General features: G+C 38.8%; 2 protein-coding genes across 2 annotated transcripts; both read right to left on the reverse strand.

Moving 5' to 3' along the window:
• Positions 1 to 2,246: 2,246 nt before the first annotated feature.
• sptssa (serine palmitoyltransferase, small subunit A) lies at positions 2,247 to 9,017 on the reverse strand. The gene is made up of 2 exons (XM_055057200.1): positions 8,828 to 9,017; positions 2,247 to 4,166 (listed from the first exon to the last, which is right to left on the reverse strand). The coding sequence occupies exons 1-2, from the start codon at positions 8,928 to 8,930 to the stop codon at positions 4,063 to 4,065; spliced, it is 207 nt and encodes a 68-aa protein (XP_054913175.1). The 5' UTR covers positions 8,931 to 9,017; the 3' UTR covers positions 2,247 to 4,062.
• Positions 9,018 to 10,141: 1,124 nt separating this feature from the next.
• On the reverse strand, positions 10,142 to 14,764 carry eapp (e2f-associated phosphoprotein). Its single transcript, XM_055057208.1, has 6 exons — positions 14,600 to 14,764; positions 13,945 to 14,123; positions 13,442 to 13,543; positions 12,636 to 12,744; positions 12,417 to 12,545; positions 10,142 to 11,024 (listed from the first exon to the last, which is right to left on the reverse strand). The coding sequence occupies exons 1-6, from the start codon at positions 14,677 to 14,679 to the stop codon at positions 10,751 to 10,753; spliced, it is 873 nt and encodes a 290-aa protein (XP_054913183.1). The 5' UTR covers positions 14,680 to 14,764; the 3' UTR covers positions 10,142 to 10,750.
• Between the last annotated feature and the right edge of the window lie 6,330 nt (positions 14,765 to 21,094).

Genomic DNA, 21,094 nt, shown 5'->3' on the forward strand with positions numbered 1-21,094 from the left:
AAAGGTTAAATAAAAAAATATATATACTCTTTCTATGTACAGTGTTTTCACAAAAAGAAGGAGACAAGGTTGAATTAGTGCACATTTGTAAGGTATCAATCTGAGTCATCATGGTGGAAGAAGCTGCATCTCTGTTGAAGATGCAGCTTCTTGCAAACAGCACTCTGAGGTCTAAACAGTTCATGTCCAGGATGTGTGGGGTCTGCAGAGATGTTGCCTGCCCTTTTCTTTACCATAGAACTGCACAAATCCTGTATTGAGGAAAGCTCAGTCAAGATGATCCTTTCCACTGTTTGGACTTGTCCTGTTCTGTAGATGAGCCAACAGTGAAGGAGGAACACGTGTCAACTTTCACACATTTAGCCACCAATCCTACTGTTTGTATCAGTGTTTCAGCTGTTTTTACCATACAACAGCTATTCATCATGAAACAAAACCAACATGTCGCAACAGTGATACTAGGGCTTTATTTTGAAAAGCAGGTTCTACATGTTCCGCTGTTGTTCCAGCTGCTTCACATAGAGAATGTGTGTGCTGAATGTGAGAGCGGTGTGGGACGTGCTGAATGTGATGTTCGCTGTGAGTAGAGGAACGGAGGCAGGAGGGGGCGAGGGGGTCACTGGCTTTAATGACAACACATGACGTCACATTTCTTATTAAAAGTATATTTTGGGAAAAGTAACCGGGACTCGGGAGCAAAGTTAGACCCGCAGCATTTCAGAGGTTGTGGGTTCTCCTCCCGTCAGCAGTGGAGCTGAACATATGTTCTTTGTGTTCTACAACAAGTTCAGGGTTAAAAGACAACACGAGCTGTTTACGACGTGCTCGCGCACTGGGCGTACCCGGCGCCATTGAGAACAACGTGGAGAACATGTAGCTCTCGCGACTTCACCATCACAGTTCCTGTTAGCAGTGGACGTGATCTTCGCCACGCGCAGAGAAAAGAAATGTTGCTATAGCTGCACAATATAGCAGACTTAGGAAATGATGGGCATTAGCATTAGACATGGACATAACAAACTTATTGTTATTATTGTTATTCATCAGTCAGCTCAAAACAAAACGGATTCAATGGACAAGTTGCGTGTCGGTTCCTGTCTATTTATATGACCAGCAGAGACCGTAAGAAACACCGAATACTGAGCAAAGTCACGGAGTAAAGTTAATTGTTGCAAAGGCATTTAAACTTTGTAGTATTTTATCTTCTTTGCAGCTCCAAACTTGGCCAAAAATGTACAATGATTGTGTTGTTTAAGAGAGTTAGAATAAATCTGTGAAGCTGAAAGAAACTGATGAGGTTTCACAAATAGAATTCAAAGAGTGGAATGCATTTCATTCAGCACTTTCTCACCCGACATGTATAAGTGCGTCAAAAATCGCTGTCTTACACGTTTTGACACGTTTGTATCATTTCACTATTCCACGTATTTCTCCAGAAATGGATTTTTGACATCATGCAACTTCAAAGTCAATCTTTCCTTCTCTAATACTATTTCAGTATTAATATATTTACATTTACATTTCGAATTACAAACTCCGAGCTTCCATAAGTGGGTCATGACCCACATTCATTTTCTATGCAATTTTATTGAAATATTTGGTACCGATGGATTTTGACTGACAGTAATGTATACTTTGTCAGCCAAACACAAGTCTCAAAGTTGTATGTGTACAATTGCTAATCATCAATTTTATTCAATTCAGTTTATTATAGAACAACTTTACAACTGTTTTTAGTTTTGTTCTAAAACCGATGACAAAATGTAATCTCAAGGGTCTTAAAAAACAAAGTAATTTCAATCCATTCCAGTTGTTCAGTTCATTATTCAATTAGCTTAAGTTTTCTAAGGAAAACACTGATGTGGACAGCAGATAATTAATTGCATTGTGACTTTGGAGAAATCCTTCATACTGAGCATGCATGTAGCATACTTGATATGTTACATACATACGAAGTATGCATGCTCAGTAAGCTACATGAGCAAAAATTCCCTCTATTATTGTGTATCTTTGTATGTGTGATTCGTCACCATCATTCATTTTGTCAATCTTTTCTGAACTAGCCAACACCACCTTATTTATATGGTCTGTGTGTCATTCATGACTGAACTAAAATCATTTTCTTTCATTGTCTTAAAATGCAAGAAAATATTTTATATTTTCTATCAATAGACAACAAAATATGTTTCAGATTTGACTAAAATCCATCTTACAAGACAAAACTTTAAACATGATGAAAACCAGAAGAAGGTAAAACAAGTACAGGTTTAATCATTTCAGATATATAGAATTGTATTACTTCACCAAAACATCTCGTTAAGTCAAATTATCTGACTGCAAAACTTTACAAATATGTATACAAGATATATACATTCAAGAAAAGTACATATTTTAGCAGGAGAAAGTGTTAGCTGTGGCAGTGAGAGTTTATGTTGCTAATAAATGCAACCAAAATATAAAAAGGATATCCAATATTTTGTTATAAGGACAAATTAGCTTTGTCCTAATTAGATTAGGCCTTATTTTGACTGATTTTCTTTCCCACTAAACCTTCCTTTCGACAGTCCAGTAAATCCTTCCTGCATGTATTGATCAAGTGCTGGAGGAACAGATTGTTATGGTCCACTGAGCTTGTATATAAGGAGCTGCACTGGATTGAGAATAGACCCCAAATTCTCACAAACCTTGTGAAAATTTAGACCAATTTCCAGAAATTGGATCAAATTTTGGTCAATTAAAATGGGGATGGAGATAACTGCTGCTCACAATGTGCCTGAGGATTGGTTGAAGCATTTCAGAGATTAAAAACCACAGTTAAATCTCTGGAATGAACAATAAAGGAAAACTGAAAAACAACCTAAACCTTGAATTGTTTAACCCTCCTGCGGTCTTGCCAGGACAGACAACGGGGAAGCGCACACATGGTCACTGCAATCCCACCGGACTGGGTACAGGGTCCAAAGCTTGAGGGGTTCAATGGACCACGGGAGGGTTAACTTTTTTTTTTTACATTACAAACATAAATAGAAAGTATCTATTAAAAAGCATATCTTGAGTTACAGGAAAATTAGAGATGTTTTTGTTCTTTACAATCAGATTTTCACAATCATTTCATTGCAACACATTTTCTAGATCTATTGCCTGTAAAGAAATTTGTCTGCTTTTTACAGTTTATAACTCATCTAGGAAGAGCTTGACTCAAGAGCTAGAATTTATCAAAGTTGTGATTAGTGGAATTAATTTTACATATATTTATTGTCCGTTTATAGATTTGAAGTTAAGAATCAAAAAAGTCATAATGGTTAGAAAAATGTTAAAACTTTTGCTGATTGTTTCTTTATGCTCAATAAGTGAACTATAATTTTGGGATGCAGAGTATCGCAACCATCTACTTTATTAGTTCCAAAAAAAATAAAATTAAAAAATCAGATAAAAAAGGTAAAATATAACTAAAAATAATGAGTCTGAAAGGAAAGTTAGAAGATAAAATAATAAAAAAATCTATATTAAGGATTGTGTGCCACAAAGATAACTACAGTATCATGTGTTATGGTGCTAAAACTGCTTGCTGTTAACTAGCTGTAACAGAGCTAACAGGCTCTCTGGAGAGGCTTTATGCTGCATATGATTTAATTGTCCAGATCAGGTTGCTGAGCTTCATCACAGGAGGTGGAAAGCTCCAGATCTAAAGATCTCATCCTGCTCAGTCAGTTAAACAACTAAACAAAGTACAGTCCAACAAAAGACACATCACTCCAACAGTAAAGTGCACTTGAGTCAAAGTGAAAAAACAAACATCAGCTGAAACGAAGCACTTCTCCTCCAAGTAAAACACTGCTTACAATGTCCGCTCTCACAGCGGTTGGATGTAGTCTTACATGGCCTCCAGCACAGTGACCCCAGGTTCCACTTTTGATCTGGATTCCATGAGGAGAGAAGTTCTGCAACAGTACGACTTCAACCAAAGACGTGTATCCAAGCAGAGAAAAACAGAGGGCTGTTGGAGGATGTGGTAGGCGGATGGATGACAGGCTGGATTAGTGGAACGCCAGAGGAGACGGCTCACTGGACAACCTCAAAGTAGTGGAGGATGGCCATGATGTGCTGCGGCATGAAGACGTAGCCAGTGTAGATGGCCATGGCAGCCACGGAGATCAGCAGAGAGTCTGACAGGCAGAGATTAAGGAAGAACTTCCTATTGGAAAATAGACTCTTTCTGCTGTGAGGGATTATAGTTATTAGCAGCATCGCATCATAAAACAACAAGTACACTGCATAGAGATTCCTTGTAGAGACGAAAATTAAGGTGAGGGTTAAAGGTTAATGCATGGCATCTATACTATGTTAGAGGAAGAAGAAGATCAAAAACTTGGTTGTGTTTCTATTTGGGCTGGGACATTAACATATTAATTGTGATTAGTTACAAAGATTTTAATGGAGTCTCTTTCTCTTAAAACATACCAGAGCTGGGACCTCCACATCTGTGTGTTTCTGGTAAATCCGACATCTACAAACAGCAGCGGTAGAAGATGAAGCAGCTCGTTTTGATCCATTGGTTCATTTCTGCTTCAAAAACCAATCTGATGCGACGCTGCAAAAAGACTATTGTTGTGTTTAGGTTGTGTTGAAGGAGTTAGTCTCTCAATTAAGCTATTCACGCCTGAAATAGCATCGCAATGCAAAATATACAGCAGCAGCACAGACATCCCCCACAGTTAAATGAGTGATTAAAGCTTCATGAAACTCCAGAAAGATGAAAGAAGAGAACAACACTTTGCTCCAATCTGATGGTTGAAGAAACAAAGGAACAGACTAAAAAGAGTAAATACATTTGTGGTTGACTTCATTTGTCTATGTATCCAGTAATTTTGTAGTTTTTGGAATTAAACCATTACTTATTTTGTAACTATGGTATTAGATTCAAACCCAGTTAATTTTGTATAAATCAACGCAGCAATTAACTTGATAAAAGATTTTTATTAAGTCCCATCCCTGGTCTTCATTAATAAAGTAGAGTTTTTATTTATTTATTTATTTATTTATTTATTTAAATGAATGAAGGTTTCAAACTCGTCAAAAAACACAAACAAAAGACAAATGTTTATTAGTTATAACAAGGTTTCTTGAGCTTAAAATTAGATTTGTTGGAAAGGTTGTTTGAAATTGTGACACGTTTGTGGAGAATACTGACTTTTAAATTGAACAGCAGACTATTATGTGGGCAGTGCTAATTACAGTTACTAAATGACAATAATGTATCTTTTTGGGAACAAAATGTACTTTTAAGAGTAATAGCACAGTGACACTGTGCTATTAACTTTCAATTGAGCAATCTTAACAGTAACAATACTCTTCCCTGAGTAAAATTTATTTTCTAGTGTGAATAATTTCACTGAAATAGCAACAAACATGTTTTAACCAATAATGCACCAGTCAGTTTCTGTTAGAGTGAGAACTCTTGTTTATGTACAAGCTCTAATATTATTTTCCATCTGCTGAGTCTGTCAGGCCTTTTGGAGAACAATAAGATACAGATTCCTGATAGGCTCTCTAATCAAATTTAATGACGTGCCCAATTAAGCTGCCTTCAGTGCATTACTAACTTTAATAATCTGGCCATGAGTCACTTGTTTTTCAACACAATCTTAAGTTTATGTTTTTGAAACTGAATTAGTCCACAATAAGCATAAATGCTTTAATTAATTCAGTGTTTCTCAACCTTTCTTGGGCCAGCGCCCCCTATCCATTATCTAGGTCCTTTACCGCCCCTCTGCAAATGAGATGAGCTACAACTACTGTTAACATTATGACAAGTATTGTTTCTGAATTTATTATTAAAAATAATTTCTTTAAGCACATCTATGAATGATAAAGAGATTTATTAGTTTCTTGGGAAGCAAAAATGGCACAAGAATAAAAGTTATGCACAGCTGCTTCAAAAAACATTTTTTAATTACTTTTTAAAAAAGCAGACTAAATTTAACTTAAATTAGATACGCCAATCAGAACTGCTAAAAATTTCAGTTCAAATGTTCATTACCAATAATAAACAGGAACCAATCAGAAACAGCCAGCAATCTACCATTCATTAATTAATTAAATAACAGCCAATCAGAAAAGCCAAACAATGAACAGAATAATTGTTCCAACATAAAAGAATCGACCACTTAAGAACAGAGAACAAAGTAGGATTTTTAGGCCTGAAACAGGAGAACCGGGATATAGAACGACTAATGTGACTCTGGATCAGACTATTCGGCAGTGAACAGTGAAAAATCAATATGAGTGGCAAATTAGGTGAAAGACACGATGATTAAGCGGCACAACAGTGAAGATTACTGGTGGTGAGCATCAATACAAACGATAAAATAAAACTAGCAACAGGAAAGAGACTAAAGAGGACATAACAATAAACCAAGAGAGGATAATACTAATCAAAGAAAACTAAATGGAAATGGATGAAGAACAAAATGCAAGAATTAACTAAAACTAAAGTAAATACAGAGGAATAAACCTGTATGGCTAAACCTTTTGAGCAATAATTAACACAGAAGACTATATGGCAAGAATAAACAGTCATTGTTTTCAGATAAAAGGTAAAATAATATTGTTCAAGTGCCATGAATTTGTTGAGACCATATCTAGTTCTAAGAAGAAATATATCTTACAGACCAAAGCAGTAATAAGGAGCTTATCGCTCATTTATGTTTTTAATTAGATTATATATTTCTTCCAATATTATTTTTTATGTCAGTGTTAATGTCACGAGGCTGTTCAGTGACTCCATGACACTTTAAATCTGACTCATTAGGATTTTAATAAGAGCCAGCTTTGGTCTTTGCAATTTCTGTTCAGTAAAACTATTAATTTATAAATAAATAGTCAGGTCTATATAAAGATATAATCCATGTTTCTGTCCCATATTTGTATGGCAGTGAAAGCACAAAATGCCTTGGGTTTTACAAAAGATACTCTAATGTCCCATTCTCCTGAAGGCAGCACACAACTGCACCACCAGAAACTGACGGAAACACTGAAGACTTTTGATTATACAGTTACAGTTTTATCCTTGTTTTGAGTATTGTTTGCACTATCGTTTTGCAAATAGATCAAAGTCTAATGACAAATACAGAAACCATAAAAATCAAACCCATATTATTCAAAGATGTATCAAAGATTGTAATTGATGTTAAGACTTTTAAGTTCACAACAACACAAATTCATAGAGAGCTACAAAGAAAAGTCGCAGTTGTCAGCCGATATTGGCCCAGTATTGCACCGACAAGTGCTGTTGATGTAATGCACTTGTCAGGGCGTACGTCTCTGGTATTATAATATTTCATAATCTATTTTTGTTTTGTGTTCATATGCTTTGGAAATGCTGTGCCGCAGTCAAACCAAAAAAGCATCTTGTGCTGAAGTGTTTTAATGTGTGCCTGCATGCTGGGCGTTTTAAAGGGAAGTCTGAAAACAAAATATCACTCTTGGAAAAGAGGTTTTTAATATCAATTAATTATGTTTCCCTGGTTAAATAAAGAATACATGCACATTGCATATTTAACCACTGCAATAACAATTCGCTCACCTCGTATCCTTGATAAATTTTAACTTATTTAAGAGAATCGTTTTTCCAGGAGTAATACCACTAAAGAGAGAAACTTTATGAATGTACCTTACAAAGCTCCGCCCATAACCGACCTAGAAAATCCCACGTGGCCGGAAGTCTCACAAACAAAGCCTCGCGGTGCTTTGTTTCTATGTAAACATGGGATCTTCCACTTGGACTGATAGAATATTTCTGAGTCGATTATTGCATCATTCCTGCCAGATTTTCACCAAATATCAGTTACAACAATGGACAGAGGAGAACCATTCTTTCTCGATTATTGATGTGAAAACTTTTCACCGATCTGCTCGTCCACAATGTAGCCTGGCGCTACGTTAGCATGTGTTTATGAATGCATGTACATTAGCTAGTGTTTGTGAGTCGGCCACATACGTAGTAGCGCAATACTACGTCGAATGGGCATCAAGCCTATGAAACCCGGGCACTGTGGTAAGGTCCATGATGCTCTGATGTCCCACTTTCCTGAAGGCAGCACTGAGATGCGCTTCAGCTGAGAGAAACAGAAAAACGATCAATATCGTTACAATTCCTTGTGGGTTTTAATGTTTCAGACCAGTTTCTTGCAAGTTGTTCAAAGATTAAACTGGTATTGTTGTGGATCTTTGGTGTAAACTTTACCTCCAAGCAAACGCCCCCAAAAGAATGTCAGCGCCCCCTTTTAGTAAATATTGCCGTCTGCTACCCCGTTATCCTCTCAACGCCCCCGTTGAGAAACGCTAAATTAATTAGTCATGTCCCGTCAAAACGAAGCAGTGACGCAATGACAGATCCATCGGTTAAACCCAAGCATCCATTCATCTTCTCTCGTTTTCATTTGAACGGGCCAGGTTAATGAAAAAACTACGGTTGTCACGCAACAGAAAGAGTTATCACCAGTTTCAACTATAAACAAGCTCTGTATTCAGAGAACTTTCTGACGCAGGTGGAGATTCTCAGGACAGAACAAGGGCTGGGAATTAAAACCTTTTTAATTCCCAGGTGAAAACAATAGGAAGTAAACGCACCTTCCTATTTAAATACATAAAAGAAAATCATTTTAATCGTAAATTCGTGTAGTTTAAATTTATTACTCACTTGACGTGAACCTCAAAGACAATTTAACTCAAGTTGTGTCAAATTATCACTGAGCCTAACGTTAAGGTTAGCTTCCGCTAGCTACTAGCAACAAGTTTTGAGTCATTGTGACACGGAAAAGGATACTGAACACCGTTCTCTCCCAGGGTTCCAGCATGTACAGCGCTGTCACTAAGAGGTACTGGTAGTAAAACCAGGTCAGCTGCTTCCAACAGTCTCCAAGCGCCATAGTCCAACTTCAGAATACTTCAACTTAGCTTTCACCAAGCTTGCCTGTTCCCCGGTATGTCTTCCGGCGTTTCCAGAGTGACTTCCTGTATTTCGTTTGGTGTTTATTTTCAACCAATCACAGCTCAGTTTTCTATTGCGCGAATATGACGTAATCCAGGACAGACACATGAAGATGGCTCAGGATTCGCGGGGTGAAAATGTTCATCAGTATGTCAGCACCATACTGATTACTTAACAGAACAATTATTCATTGGTAACTCTGGTCTGACCCATTTTTAAGTATAAAAACAAATAAATGTATTATGAAGCCGCACGCAGCTCCACGCACCTCTATGGAGCTGCGTGCGGTACTTCTCATGCCTGGATAAAACAAAACACAGAACGGCTCTTATTATTAGAGAACTAATAAGAGCGCATATAAGCAAACCAGCATCTACTTTTTTGGGACAATATCTTTAATGATATTTGCTGGAAAGATGTCTGGTTAGGAAAGGAAACCATCACTCATCTTTTCTGGGACTGCTCTAATATTCAAATATTTTGGAAACATGTTTTTACTCCTAAAAAGAAAATTGGAAATAGATGTACCATTTAACTTTAAAAATATATTATGTGGCTTTTTGTATTTCAACACTCCAAGAAAATAAAGTCTTTGTTATAAACTTAATATTAATTTTAGCTAAATGTAATATCCACAGCTGCAAATTTCCTAAGTTGAAACCCAAATTGAATGCTTTTAAGCCTGATTCTTCGTATTTGCACTCTGACGTACTGTACCAATACTAAAGTTTTAAAGACTACTTCAATTTGTAAAGAATTTATCATGTAATCTGCCCTAATTTTTTGTATTGAACATTTTCCTGTTTGTAACCTTTTCCTCTTTTTTACAATTTCCTGTTTGTAATTTTTGCTTTTACCTCCCTTAAGCCTCACAGTTCAAGTTACTGTTTAGATAACTTGTTGGACATATTATTGTAAATAAAAAAAAGGTTAAATATAAGAACATTTTGCATTATTTGAGAAGTATGTGAATAAAATGCTATGTACAAAAAAAGGTTCAGTATTCACGAATAATATCACTACTACTATCAGTAGTAATGATACTAGTATTATACTACTAGTGTGCCAATGATAATTATGATATACTACTAATACTTACTAGTATGATAACCCTAAGGGCAGATTTGTTTTTTATGAAGAGACAAAAACTAAGGGAAAACATTAAAGTTTACTGAAGTAATAGCAAAGATGATGTTAATAAAAAAAATCCAGCTGATGAATAACACAAGATTACTTCTCATCAAGTCTGTCTTTTGTATTCTACTGACCTGTGACCATAAACATTTCACCATAAATAAGTTATCCACAAAAACATCTTAACGCTTTCAGAACTGTGCAGCAAATGATAGTTGTTAAAAAAGAAGCAGATATTAAAATTCCAACTGTTTAAAAGTCTTTTAGTTGTTTAACAAGTTGCTGAAAACAAAGAGAATTATGTGGATTTCACAATATGACCTCAGAGCATGGACCTAAAATGCATTCCCAAGCAAAAGAAAAAAATAGTTCTTGTTCCAGAAGTGGACTGGGATGTGAAGTAGTAGTTTATTAGGCTGTGGAAGACTCTCTGACAGTCTGAGGTGAATCTCTATGAAAAGTGACACTAATGCAGGAAACTGGACTTTTTAAAAGTTGAGAGGAAATCCAGCTCTTGGATTTTAGTCAAAACAGCTAAAAACAGTTTCTGTTGGACGAGATTCCACAGACAAACTGGAAAACAGACAAAAGATGAATTTAGGATTTGAACCCGTTCAGTCCACCTCAGCAGTGACTGGCCAGTATGTTAAAGAAATGGTAGACCTCGTCTTTGTCAAAGACTGCCACCTCTGTGGAGCACTCAGAACATTTCACAGGGTGGTAGATCTCATCAGAGTCCATGCCTGCCGGGCTCGGGCTGGCAGCCTCTACTGTCTGGCCTCTCCTCCTTTTCCTGGGCTTTTTCTCCTGCTGCGTTTTGTAGCGCAGCACCTCATCTGTCTTCACTGTGCAGTTCATCACAAACATGGCTCGATACTGCGTGCGGTACTTCTCATGCCTGGATAAAACAAAACACAGAACGGTATTTATTCAACAAAGTTTCCAATTCATTCAACACTGCTTTGAGATGTTACAAATCTTTCCTACTTTTTAGGCAGCAAAGATGATATTTCATGGTGGAATGACACCAGCAGTTGTTCCCTACTCTGCTAATCCATCTGATTTGCTTTTGCCACTCTTTTAAGTTATTGAGTAGGACTATACAGAAGCTGCTCAGAGTCAAAATTGGAGACAGCAAAGAGAAGTAGAGGAAGAAGCAGGAGAATAAACTGCAGAAGAACAATATCAGAGATGTGTGGTCAGGGATGAAGATTATAGGATTCAAATAAAAGGAGGATCAGCTTGATCGGGGCACCCAAAATCGGTCCTCGTGGGCCAGCATCCTACATGTTTTAGTTCTCTCCCTGGCGGTAAAGTACCACCAGGGAGAGGTATTTCAACCTGAAAAGGTTGAAATAACCTTTTCAGCATGTCAGTGTTCTTCTTAGGCCTTCTTACGAGCCATTATTTGATCCAGCCGCATTAAACTAGGGAGAGAACTAAAACATGCAAGATGCTGGCCCTCGAGGACCGACTTTGGGCACCCCTGAGATAAATGGATGCTTGTTCCTGAATAGGTTCTGTTCAGGAACAAGCTCATCATCATCATCATCATCATCATCATCATCATCATCATCATCATCCTTTCCTGTCCAGAGTCAAACACACATCCCACCTTCCTCTAACCTACAGCTTTCCTGTCAAACCTCAGATGTTCAAGTTTCCATGAATTCTTCTGCTTCTACAAATTTGTCTTCAACCGAATTAGGAGCTGCTGCTGCGCCCACTTCTCTGGATTTAGAAGTCAGATGAAGAACCAGATCAAGGCTGGAGGTCCAGATGGTGTCATGCCCACAGTCCTGAAGGCCTGAAGCTGCATAGCGGCTCTGTGGGATTCTGCAGCATCTCTTCTGACCCAAGAAAAGGTTCTGTTGTGGAAGACATCCTGTCAGGTTCTGGTACCAAAGAAAACTCAGCCATCAGTCATTAATGACTATAGACCAGTAACCATGACAACCCACATCATGAAGGTCCTGGGGAGCCTCCTGTCTGAATAAGTGAACAAGCTCATATCAGGACCCCCTGCAGTTTACTTATCGCCATGAAGATGGAGTTGAAGGTGCCATGATACACCTTTGTCAACAAATCCACTGTCATCTGTACAAAGCAGGCAGCACTGTGAGGGTCATGCTCTTTGATTTCTCCAGTGAATTTTACACAAGTCAGCCTGATCTGCTCTGAGACAAACTCCAGAAGACAAAGGTGAAAACCTCAACAATCACCTGGATCTATGACTATCTCACTAACGGAACACAGTTTGTGAGACTGAGGTGGTTGTGTTTCTCCTGACCTCTGACAGTCTAGGCAGAGCGTGGTCATGCAGGCAGGACAGTTCAACACGGCGTCACTACTGGGGAGGCGATGGTTCTGGCCGGCCTGGGACCGGGATGCTGTGCTCAGATGCCTTCTGCCGTTATACCTTCACAGAATGAAAGAATGCCGATTTACACTGAGAGGAAAAACATCATTCTGCTGCACTTTCATAGCAGTAAAAAGGTCATGCTTGTACCTCCTTGCGTCCACCCAGGCCTGGTCCCTGTCGTCCTCGTCTGGGTCGTACAGCAGCTCATCGTTACTGGGAACCATCCGCTGCCTGCGCCGCCGGTCTGTGGAGCTGCCTACAGTACAGATTCAGATCACTGCTCAAGACTCAACATGGCTTCTTAAACCAGCTGACTGTTTTTTCCTCCACACTTTCTAACATTAAATCAGAGTTTTCCTGCTGCAGATCAGTTGGTTGAACTCTGGTATAGAGTTTACTTAATACACGTCAGCACCCAAGTATTATCAGCAGCAGAACTTTGAAATGATTATGTAAATAAATGGACGAAAGAATCACTGCCTGAGCTGCTCACATCACACCCTGATCTATCCAAACTTTTTTCTTATTTAAATATCTTTCTTCTCCTAATTTTAAGGGGTTTGTTTTGTTTGTTTGTTTTTTTGTAGGGGGAGGGTAGTTGTAAAATTATGTTTTTACTTTGCTAATATTATGACTATATTCTTGAAATCAAACAAAAAACTCTGGCTGTACAACTCACAAAAGGAATGATTGGAATGATGCCATTTTGGAAATATATGTTTTGTCATTTGTAATTTCCCCATTTAACATTCTGAATTAAATAACACGAAACTCAAAAAGCCCCAACATCCTCATCTGGGAGTATAAAAACTTCTGAATTAGAAGGAAAGCATTTATCAAAATTCTAGCTTCTAGTAAACAGAGAAAGTTATAGTAATATTAACTGACATGATTTAGGCATAGAGAGAAAGAAGGTATTTTTCATGAAGAAACCATGCAGACGGATATCTTACCTGGAGTGTCGTCATCCTCTGAGTCAGAATCAAAGTAGACCTTATCGTACATCTGAGGTTTGGAAACGCAGGAAGCTCCAGCACTTCCTCCACCTGTGGGATCTGTCACAGAATATTTATGTTAGTTTATTTGAAAATAGATTCTGGCCAACAACTCACAATATTCAAATGAGGGTTGAAACAATCTGATTTATCAATTACTGAAACAATCATCAACTACCTCAGTAATTATCTAAATGTTAACTGGAGCATACAGACTCACTAGAAGGCCATTTGCTGAAGGAATAAAACAATTAGAACAGTAATGAAGCCCAAACTGGACAAGACACATTTAAGATGTTTTTGAATCTGTTCTCATATCCTTTGCTATTTATTTTGCAATCGACTTTGAACATTCAATCCTCTGAATTTCCAAACAGACAAACTCTAAATAGCGTGAATCATCTCGACTCAGTGAGACGCAAATCCTGAACAATGGCAATTTAAAGAGTAAACCAACTTACCAGCTGCTGGTCCCCAGGTTCCCTCCATGGTCCGGATGGTGGAGCTAAGTTCGGCCTCCATCTCTTTTTCAAACTCATCCTCACTGGATGACTCGCTCTCTCCGGTCAGGTACTCCCGGATCAGCTTCTTCTTCTGCTCCGGGGTTCCGTTCAGCAGCACGTCCAGCTCGTCCTCTGAGCTGAAACCAAGCGAAACGTTCTTATCCAAACATATTGTTGCCTTATGTCCCTCCTTTCTGTCCCATAGACATGTCAATGGATACTAAGACAAAAGTTCAGATACTTTTCTGACATCTCACTGGAATAAGTAAGGAATGACCTAATTTCTTAATAACTGGAATAAGTAATAACCTTACTTATTTCAGTAAGGTTAAAGGTGACAATACGAGTATTCAAAAATAAATGACTTTTTCTTCCAACCAGTGTCGGACATAAACACTAAAATCACAGCTCAGTGTGTTTAATGAAGAGCCTTTATGCGCTGCCTTGCTCTGCTGCTTACAGACAGAAATAAATCCACGCTCTCAACATAAAACCCTGACAGGACGAGACTTCAATTTATAACCACCGCCTGCGTTTTGTTTACATGTTAGCATCCAGCTAGCCTTTAGCTGCTAGCCTCATGCTAATGGTTCAAAGCTGATGTGTAGCATACCTGCTCTCCGCTCGCTCTTCGTCGCTCGGTTCCTCAATTTCATACGAGTCAAACTCTTGGGTTTTAATCAACTTGTTCATTTTGTAGACATAAAAAACAAAACAGATGACAAATGAAAATAAATCTAAACCACCTGGATGTGAAGTGGCTTCTTCTTCGTTTACATTTATTTGGACGCTGATTAATTTAGAAGTGTCTTTAGCGCCTCCTGGTGGACCAGAGAGTTTATCTAAAATATTTCAGATATTTTTTAAATTATTAATAATAACCCAAATGAATCTTGTACCAGGTGAAAAACAATTACACCATAAAACTAATAGGATGTTTTGTCATGATTTGCACCAAGGTCGAGCCACAACATCGCTATTGAATTTAAGTCCAGACTTTGAGTAGGCCTCCCCTGACTTTCTGGTATGTTTTCCCACTGAATAATTCAAATCCATGTAAGCAAAACCTTGTTTAGATTTTTTATTTTTTTATTTAAGGTTTAGTTGTAACTGCTTGTAATCCCTATACCTGTGCTGTCCGAAAGCACAGTAAATGTATAAAAGTGTATGTAATTTATTACACTGTAGTATTGTGAGTTTGTTGAAAAATGAGTAAAAAGCATGAATGATGGATTCTAACTTTTAGTCAGATGGGCAAAATCTGTTTTAGCCGATTACAGAATTTTAAACAACTCAAACTGAAAATCTCTGAATGTGATCTGAGAAGATCCTTTAAATTCAGAAATTAACAGTTCAATATTCTCCGTCACAATGTTCTGCTATTGAGCAGAATTCATGACTCCATTAATTACAGAAGATCCTATAGAACCTGCACTCGTAAACCAGCGAAGAAAAATCTGAATAACCACCATGTTTGACTTCTTTCTGAATTGATGGGCTACAGTTTTGCTTCAAATGCTTTGGTACATTTTTCTGGTCAGAACAACAGCAATGTTCATCAGTACCACCACTAGGTGGAGCCAACAGATAGGACATGTGAAAAATGTATTTCAGTCACTCTAAGGTCAAGGCTGCTGCTTTTCTTCGGTTTTTCTCATGCAACTTTTCATAATAAGGTGCAATGTTGAATACAGAGACAAGATTCTGAAAACAAAACTTTGAAAAAACAAAATATGTATAACACAGCTGTCAACCACATCACCTCTGACCTCTAAAGGAAAGAAGCATCTGCGAGGTTTATTGTTCACACCATGTGGGGGGAAATTTGTCAGTCACCAGCTGACAGTAAATGTCATCAGACCTCAGAGTGTCCTTTCATTTCCTACTTTGATAACGGGATGGATGGATGGATGGATGGATGGATGGATGGATGGATGGATGGATGGATGGATGGATGGATGGATGGATGGATGGATGGATGGATGGATGGATGGAAAAAACTGATGATTAATAATCTGGACGGCTCTTCAGTCCACCAGGTGGGGACAATGCTCCTGTAAGCAATTTTTTTCTAATTCCAAGTGAAAGAAGAAGCTTATGACAGTAGATTAGGAAAATTTTAGATTAAAAAAAAAACAAGAAGGATCAAATTTCCACCAAAAAGTGTGAAAATCTGCAGGAAACTTTGTGAGATTCTTTTTAAAATTTCAAAGGTTTTTAGGAGGACATTTACTCCTTGTTGACTGTCTGCAATGGCCCCAATGCTCCGCTGTAGAAGCAATTCACATCCAAGATGACTAAACTTTTTTTATGTTGTCATAGTTAAATCTTTTTTAAACTGCAGGAGTAAAGAACATAAAATCCCAGGAGTTTGACAAACTGAGAGGCCGAGAACAATTACTCTAAAAACACAGTTGATGGATTGAGAATCGGCCGCAATGCGCCTGAAGTTTTGTAGTTGATCACCCTTAATGAGGTGATTATTTGCTTCTTTCTCACAAAAAGAAAACTAATATCAGTTATCTTCTTAACTTCTTGGACTATTTTTAATTTCCAGCCTGTAATACAGTTTTAAGGCTGGAATTACGATTAGATAAGTCAGAAAAAAAAAAACAACAAAAAGCTTGGAAGTCCGGAATGTTTAACCACGTTCCTCTCCCAGGCAGAAGAAGAGCTGTCCTCTGGAGACAAATTGACCACCATCCCCTGAGCGTCTGCATGAAGCCTCCCATTTTCTGCTCAGCCTCTCTGTGTTGATATCGTCATCTGTTTTTGTTTGTCTGTTTGTTTGCTCGCCTTTAGCCGAGTTTGCAGCTGAACGCAGCTTTCAGTTGTGTGACTGTGTGACAAAGTGTCTTCTTGTGTGTGGATTTGCTTGGTGACATTTTCCATCGCAGGTGTGACATGTCGCTCCCCTGACAGCCTCCTGCACCACACACAACAACAACTGTTTTCCAGTTTTACCTGCCTCCTACATACACACTAACACACACACCTCAGCGTCCACCTCTGTCTCAGCTCTGCTGCTCGACAAGCTAATTTAGCCAATTACACGCAGGTGTGATGCTAATTTCCCCGAGCTGGCAGCCAGCTCCTGGAGGAGGTAAAAATAGCATAATTACACTCATCTGTCCCTCTGCAGGCAGACAGGCTCTCCCACTGGGTGTCGGCTTTACTGCAACCGCCAAACACACGCAGCAGAGACAAACACTCACTGTTGGCTTAGATCATAGATAAGAAGGCAGCAGACAATCTATGTGGATGGATGGAACCGTGTGTATGGAGGAATTTCAGATGTGGCCGCTGTTGCGTTTTCCCTCTTTTGTTTGAGGCTTTCAATGGATTTTCAGTAATACACTGCAATTTCCTGCAAGAAAGAAGAAACAGACTTTTAGTGTGGCGGGATAATTACGTGAAGCTGCTTTTCAAAGCAACAGGGTTGGCTGTGTCATTGTTAGAGTTGTGTGTGAGGAGAGGAGGCTTTTTTTTCAGAACTCAAACACAAAACAAGGTCAGCACAGGGAGAAACTGACTGAAGTGTTCACAGTGTCTCCCTGCAGAAACAGTATGAAATAATGTGGCATCTACAAAATGTCTTCAGTCTTTTTTTTTTTTGCAACAGGTTTAGGCAAACATAGTCTGTACTGGCTATGCTTGTTGAAGACCGCAGCACAACCTAAAAACCCAACAGGAAGTGGATACTCTTTGTAAGGTAGTGTCTCCCAACCTGGTCCTCAAGACACACTGCCCTGGGTGTCTCAGATGATTCCTTGCTTTAACACAGCCAATTCAGAAGATTGCAGCTCAGCAAACATCTGTTAATCAGACATCAGCTGCGCTGAAGCAAGAAAAACCCCTAAAACATGCGGGGTAGTATGCCCTAAAAGCCAGGGGTTGGGAAGCACAGCTATAGGGTACAGAAAGAGCGCAGTGTGTGTGTTTGAGAGGGGGTTGGGAACCATTACCTCACAATCAATACTTCATCATGGATTTTTTTGTTATGGTTTCATATCAGGCCCTTTTTAGGCCATAGTTCCACAATTAACAGCCTTTAAAACCACTTCATAAATCATTTATTATCACATCATACAAGTCAACTCAGCAGAATGTGGGTGTTAAACAGAGCATCTTGTGTTGTAGGATCAAATGGATGTGGCCTACAACCAGTGGCATTTCTTGCATGAATACCCAACAGAGCGAATACTTGCTTGGACACCTCCAACACCCACAACACCTCTACACCTACACCACCTTGTGTTTAGAGCCTCTACTGTGTTTCCTGGTTGGTGAGCGAACAGGGATCCTTGTTCTTTACATGCTTGTCTTTGCCAACCCATGATAGAATGGCTCTCTGGGTGGAGAGCCATATTTCCCATGTCAGAAACTGGGCATCTTTGAGGAAACGTGTTTCAGTCAGACAGACACAATAATGGTAAAAAAAAAAAAAAAAAAAAAAAAAATGCACATCCCTTTAAATTAATTGATTCTGTAGTATCATATATCAGTGGTAGGATAAATATTTCCCAAACTGCTTCAGTTTTAACTTTATTTAAAACTGTTTATTTATGGTTAGTAAGCAGTGGAATAATGGAATTTGCTCTCTGTGTTTCTATGCATCTGAGATTAAATCTAAATGATCTTTTAACTTTGGAAGCCTCTGATGATTTATCCTTTAAAAGCCCAGACAGAGGTGTGCTTTTTTTCCACCATGAGCATATACACATTTTCACTGTTTCCTTTTGAACAGCAAGTATTTCTACATTCAGGATTCAAACAACAGAAGGAGCCTCTTGCTACAACAACCAGAAGTTGTTACTATTCTCTCCGTAGGAGTATTTGTCAGGGATCCTTTGTTCTGGTTCCAAGACCTGAGTGTAGAAAGTTGATGTTGTTTTGCAGCTTCAACTCTTTGTGTTTCACAGAGATTAATAACAGATATGATCTGGAAGGTCTGACAGTATTTCACCTGATTACCTGACAACCACCATGCTTGTTTTCTGCAGCACCATTTCCAATTAGCAAAAGCTAAAAACAAGACCGGCTGTTTTTTCTTCTTCTTTTTTTTTCACAGGCTGCAGAAGAAATAAACAATGTGAGAAGATGCAAAGGGACTGTTGGGGCTGATCGTTATTCAGTCAGCCGCCGGAGTGCCGCCGGAGTGCCTTCCTGTCACCTAACTGGACTGGAGGAAGTGCAGATATAAATACAGTTTGAAATGATTTCTCTATTGCAACCACTGCTGTCTTGCAGACACATGAAACATGTCCGTGAAGCCTTCCCACCCTGCCAGGAATAATAAATTGGCCCTCACACATAACCTCCTTATCTACATTCCTGCCGTCACATAGTCTTTGCTTCTTATGGAGCGTGTGTGATGACTGTGTCCATATGGATGGCATTATTCTACACCCTCACTTAGATCCAGATGGAGCTGTCAGTCTCTGTCACACAGCGGTGTGCTCCAAAGCCCTGCTGAGACCCAACACACTCTGACACATGAAGGTTCAGAGTCAGCTCTGAGGCAGAGCTTCCTTTTGAACAACACTAAGGTTTAACAGAGAACAAAATTAGTTTGTTAGTGTATTATTACTTTTAAACATGATGTTGCATTAGGAACAAAACCCTATGCTAAACATAAAAAAAATATTAATAAAACAAAATATTACTTTCAAAGTCATGCAGGCTGGAAAGAGGAGGTGGATGTTGCTAATTAAAAGTGTTCATGAACTGAAGATAATCAGAAGTTTGTTGCTTTGAAGCACTGAGTTGCATCGTGGAACTAATTCCATCCAATATCAGCTCTGCAAGGACTGAGCTCTTCACAGGAAGGAATTACTTCTCAGTCCAAAATGAATAAGAAACGATTGTAAACGGCATAATGTGGAGCATTGCTGTGATGATGTACTGACTTTTGGAAACTTCTTAAATAGACAGAGAATCAGTTTTAAGGCACTAAATTGCAAAGTCAAATTTCTCTTCAGTCATGTTTTATATATGTAACATTTCCATATTAACTCAAGGTGACATAGTTTCATGATTGTGCTATAAGACGGCACTATGTGCCTTCAAAGTAGATGATGCCACCCCTTTAACAAGTGTGCCTGAATCCATTTTATTTGTTTCGCTTTGAAATGCACATTTGGCCTCAGAATGTTCACCATGTCACCAGGCTTTGTGCATCAACACGGGTCGCTCTGAGCTGTTTTCTGCTTGGGTTCTAATTGGTAACCTTAAAGTTACCTTGCTGCACAAATTGTGGGCTCCACCCTTTGACCTGCACTGCAAACACAGGAGATGGCCAAGCTTCATTATCTTGTGCCACCTCAGATGAGGTAACCCCCCCTCCAACCCTTCACCCATAACCCCATCACCTCCTCCATGCAAAAAGTGCAGGGACATGATTAACGGCCCATGTTTGTGAACTGGGACTGTCTGGAAGCCTCTGATGAGATTGAAACACACCTGCACAGTTTCTTTCTCTCTCTTTCTGCCTGCCTCCCTCTCTCCACTTTACCACACACACACACACACACACACACACACACCACACACACAACACACACACACACACACACACACACACACACACACACACACCACACACACACACACACACACACACGTACACACCCGTACGCACACACCCGTTCTCCATGAAGGCAAATTAAATGAGTCAGTCCCTTGTTATTTCCTCACACTTACCTTGTTCCTCTTACACCAGGGAATATCTGAAAGACCTGTGTTTGTTTCAGCGGGAGTATTTCCCAACAGTTTGAATATGAATCACTTCCATCCTTCCTCCTTTCATTTCAGTCCTCTGTTCCTGCCTGCAGTCCTTCAGGTAAATTAACCCCCTGCAGGTGATGCAAATTCAAAATGTTCCTTTCTCAAGCCCACTCATACACGTCATTTCATTTGTTCCAGAGACTTCATCATTTTGAACACATGTTCCAGAAAATGCTGATTTTGTTATGTTAGTAACCATAAGAAAACTGATTTTAAGAACATTTGGATTGGAGGAAGAATGGATCTAGAAAAACTCATTCATGCGTTTATCTTCAGTCACATTCTCTGACCTACATGGAGCTCAGCCAGTAGACTTTAAAAA

The sequence above is a fragment of the Poeciliopsis prolifica genome, unplaced genomic scaffold, assembly GCF_027474105.1.
Source record: "Poeciliopsis prolifica strain line A6 unplaced genomic scaffold, Auburn_PproV2 SCAFFOLD047, whole genome shotgun sequence".
Classification (NCBI taxonomy): Eukaryota; Metazoa; Chordata; class Actinopteri; order Cyprinodontiformes; family Poeciliidae; genus Poeciliopsis; species Poeciliopsis prolifica.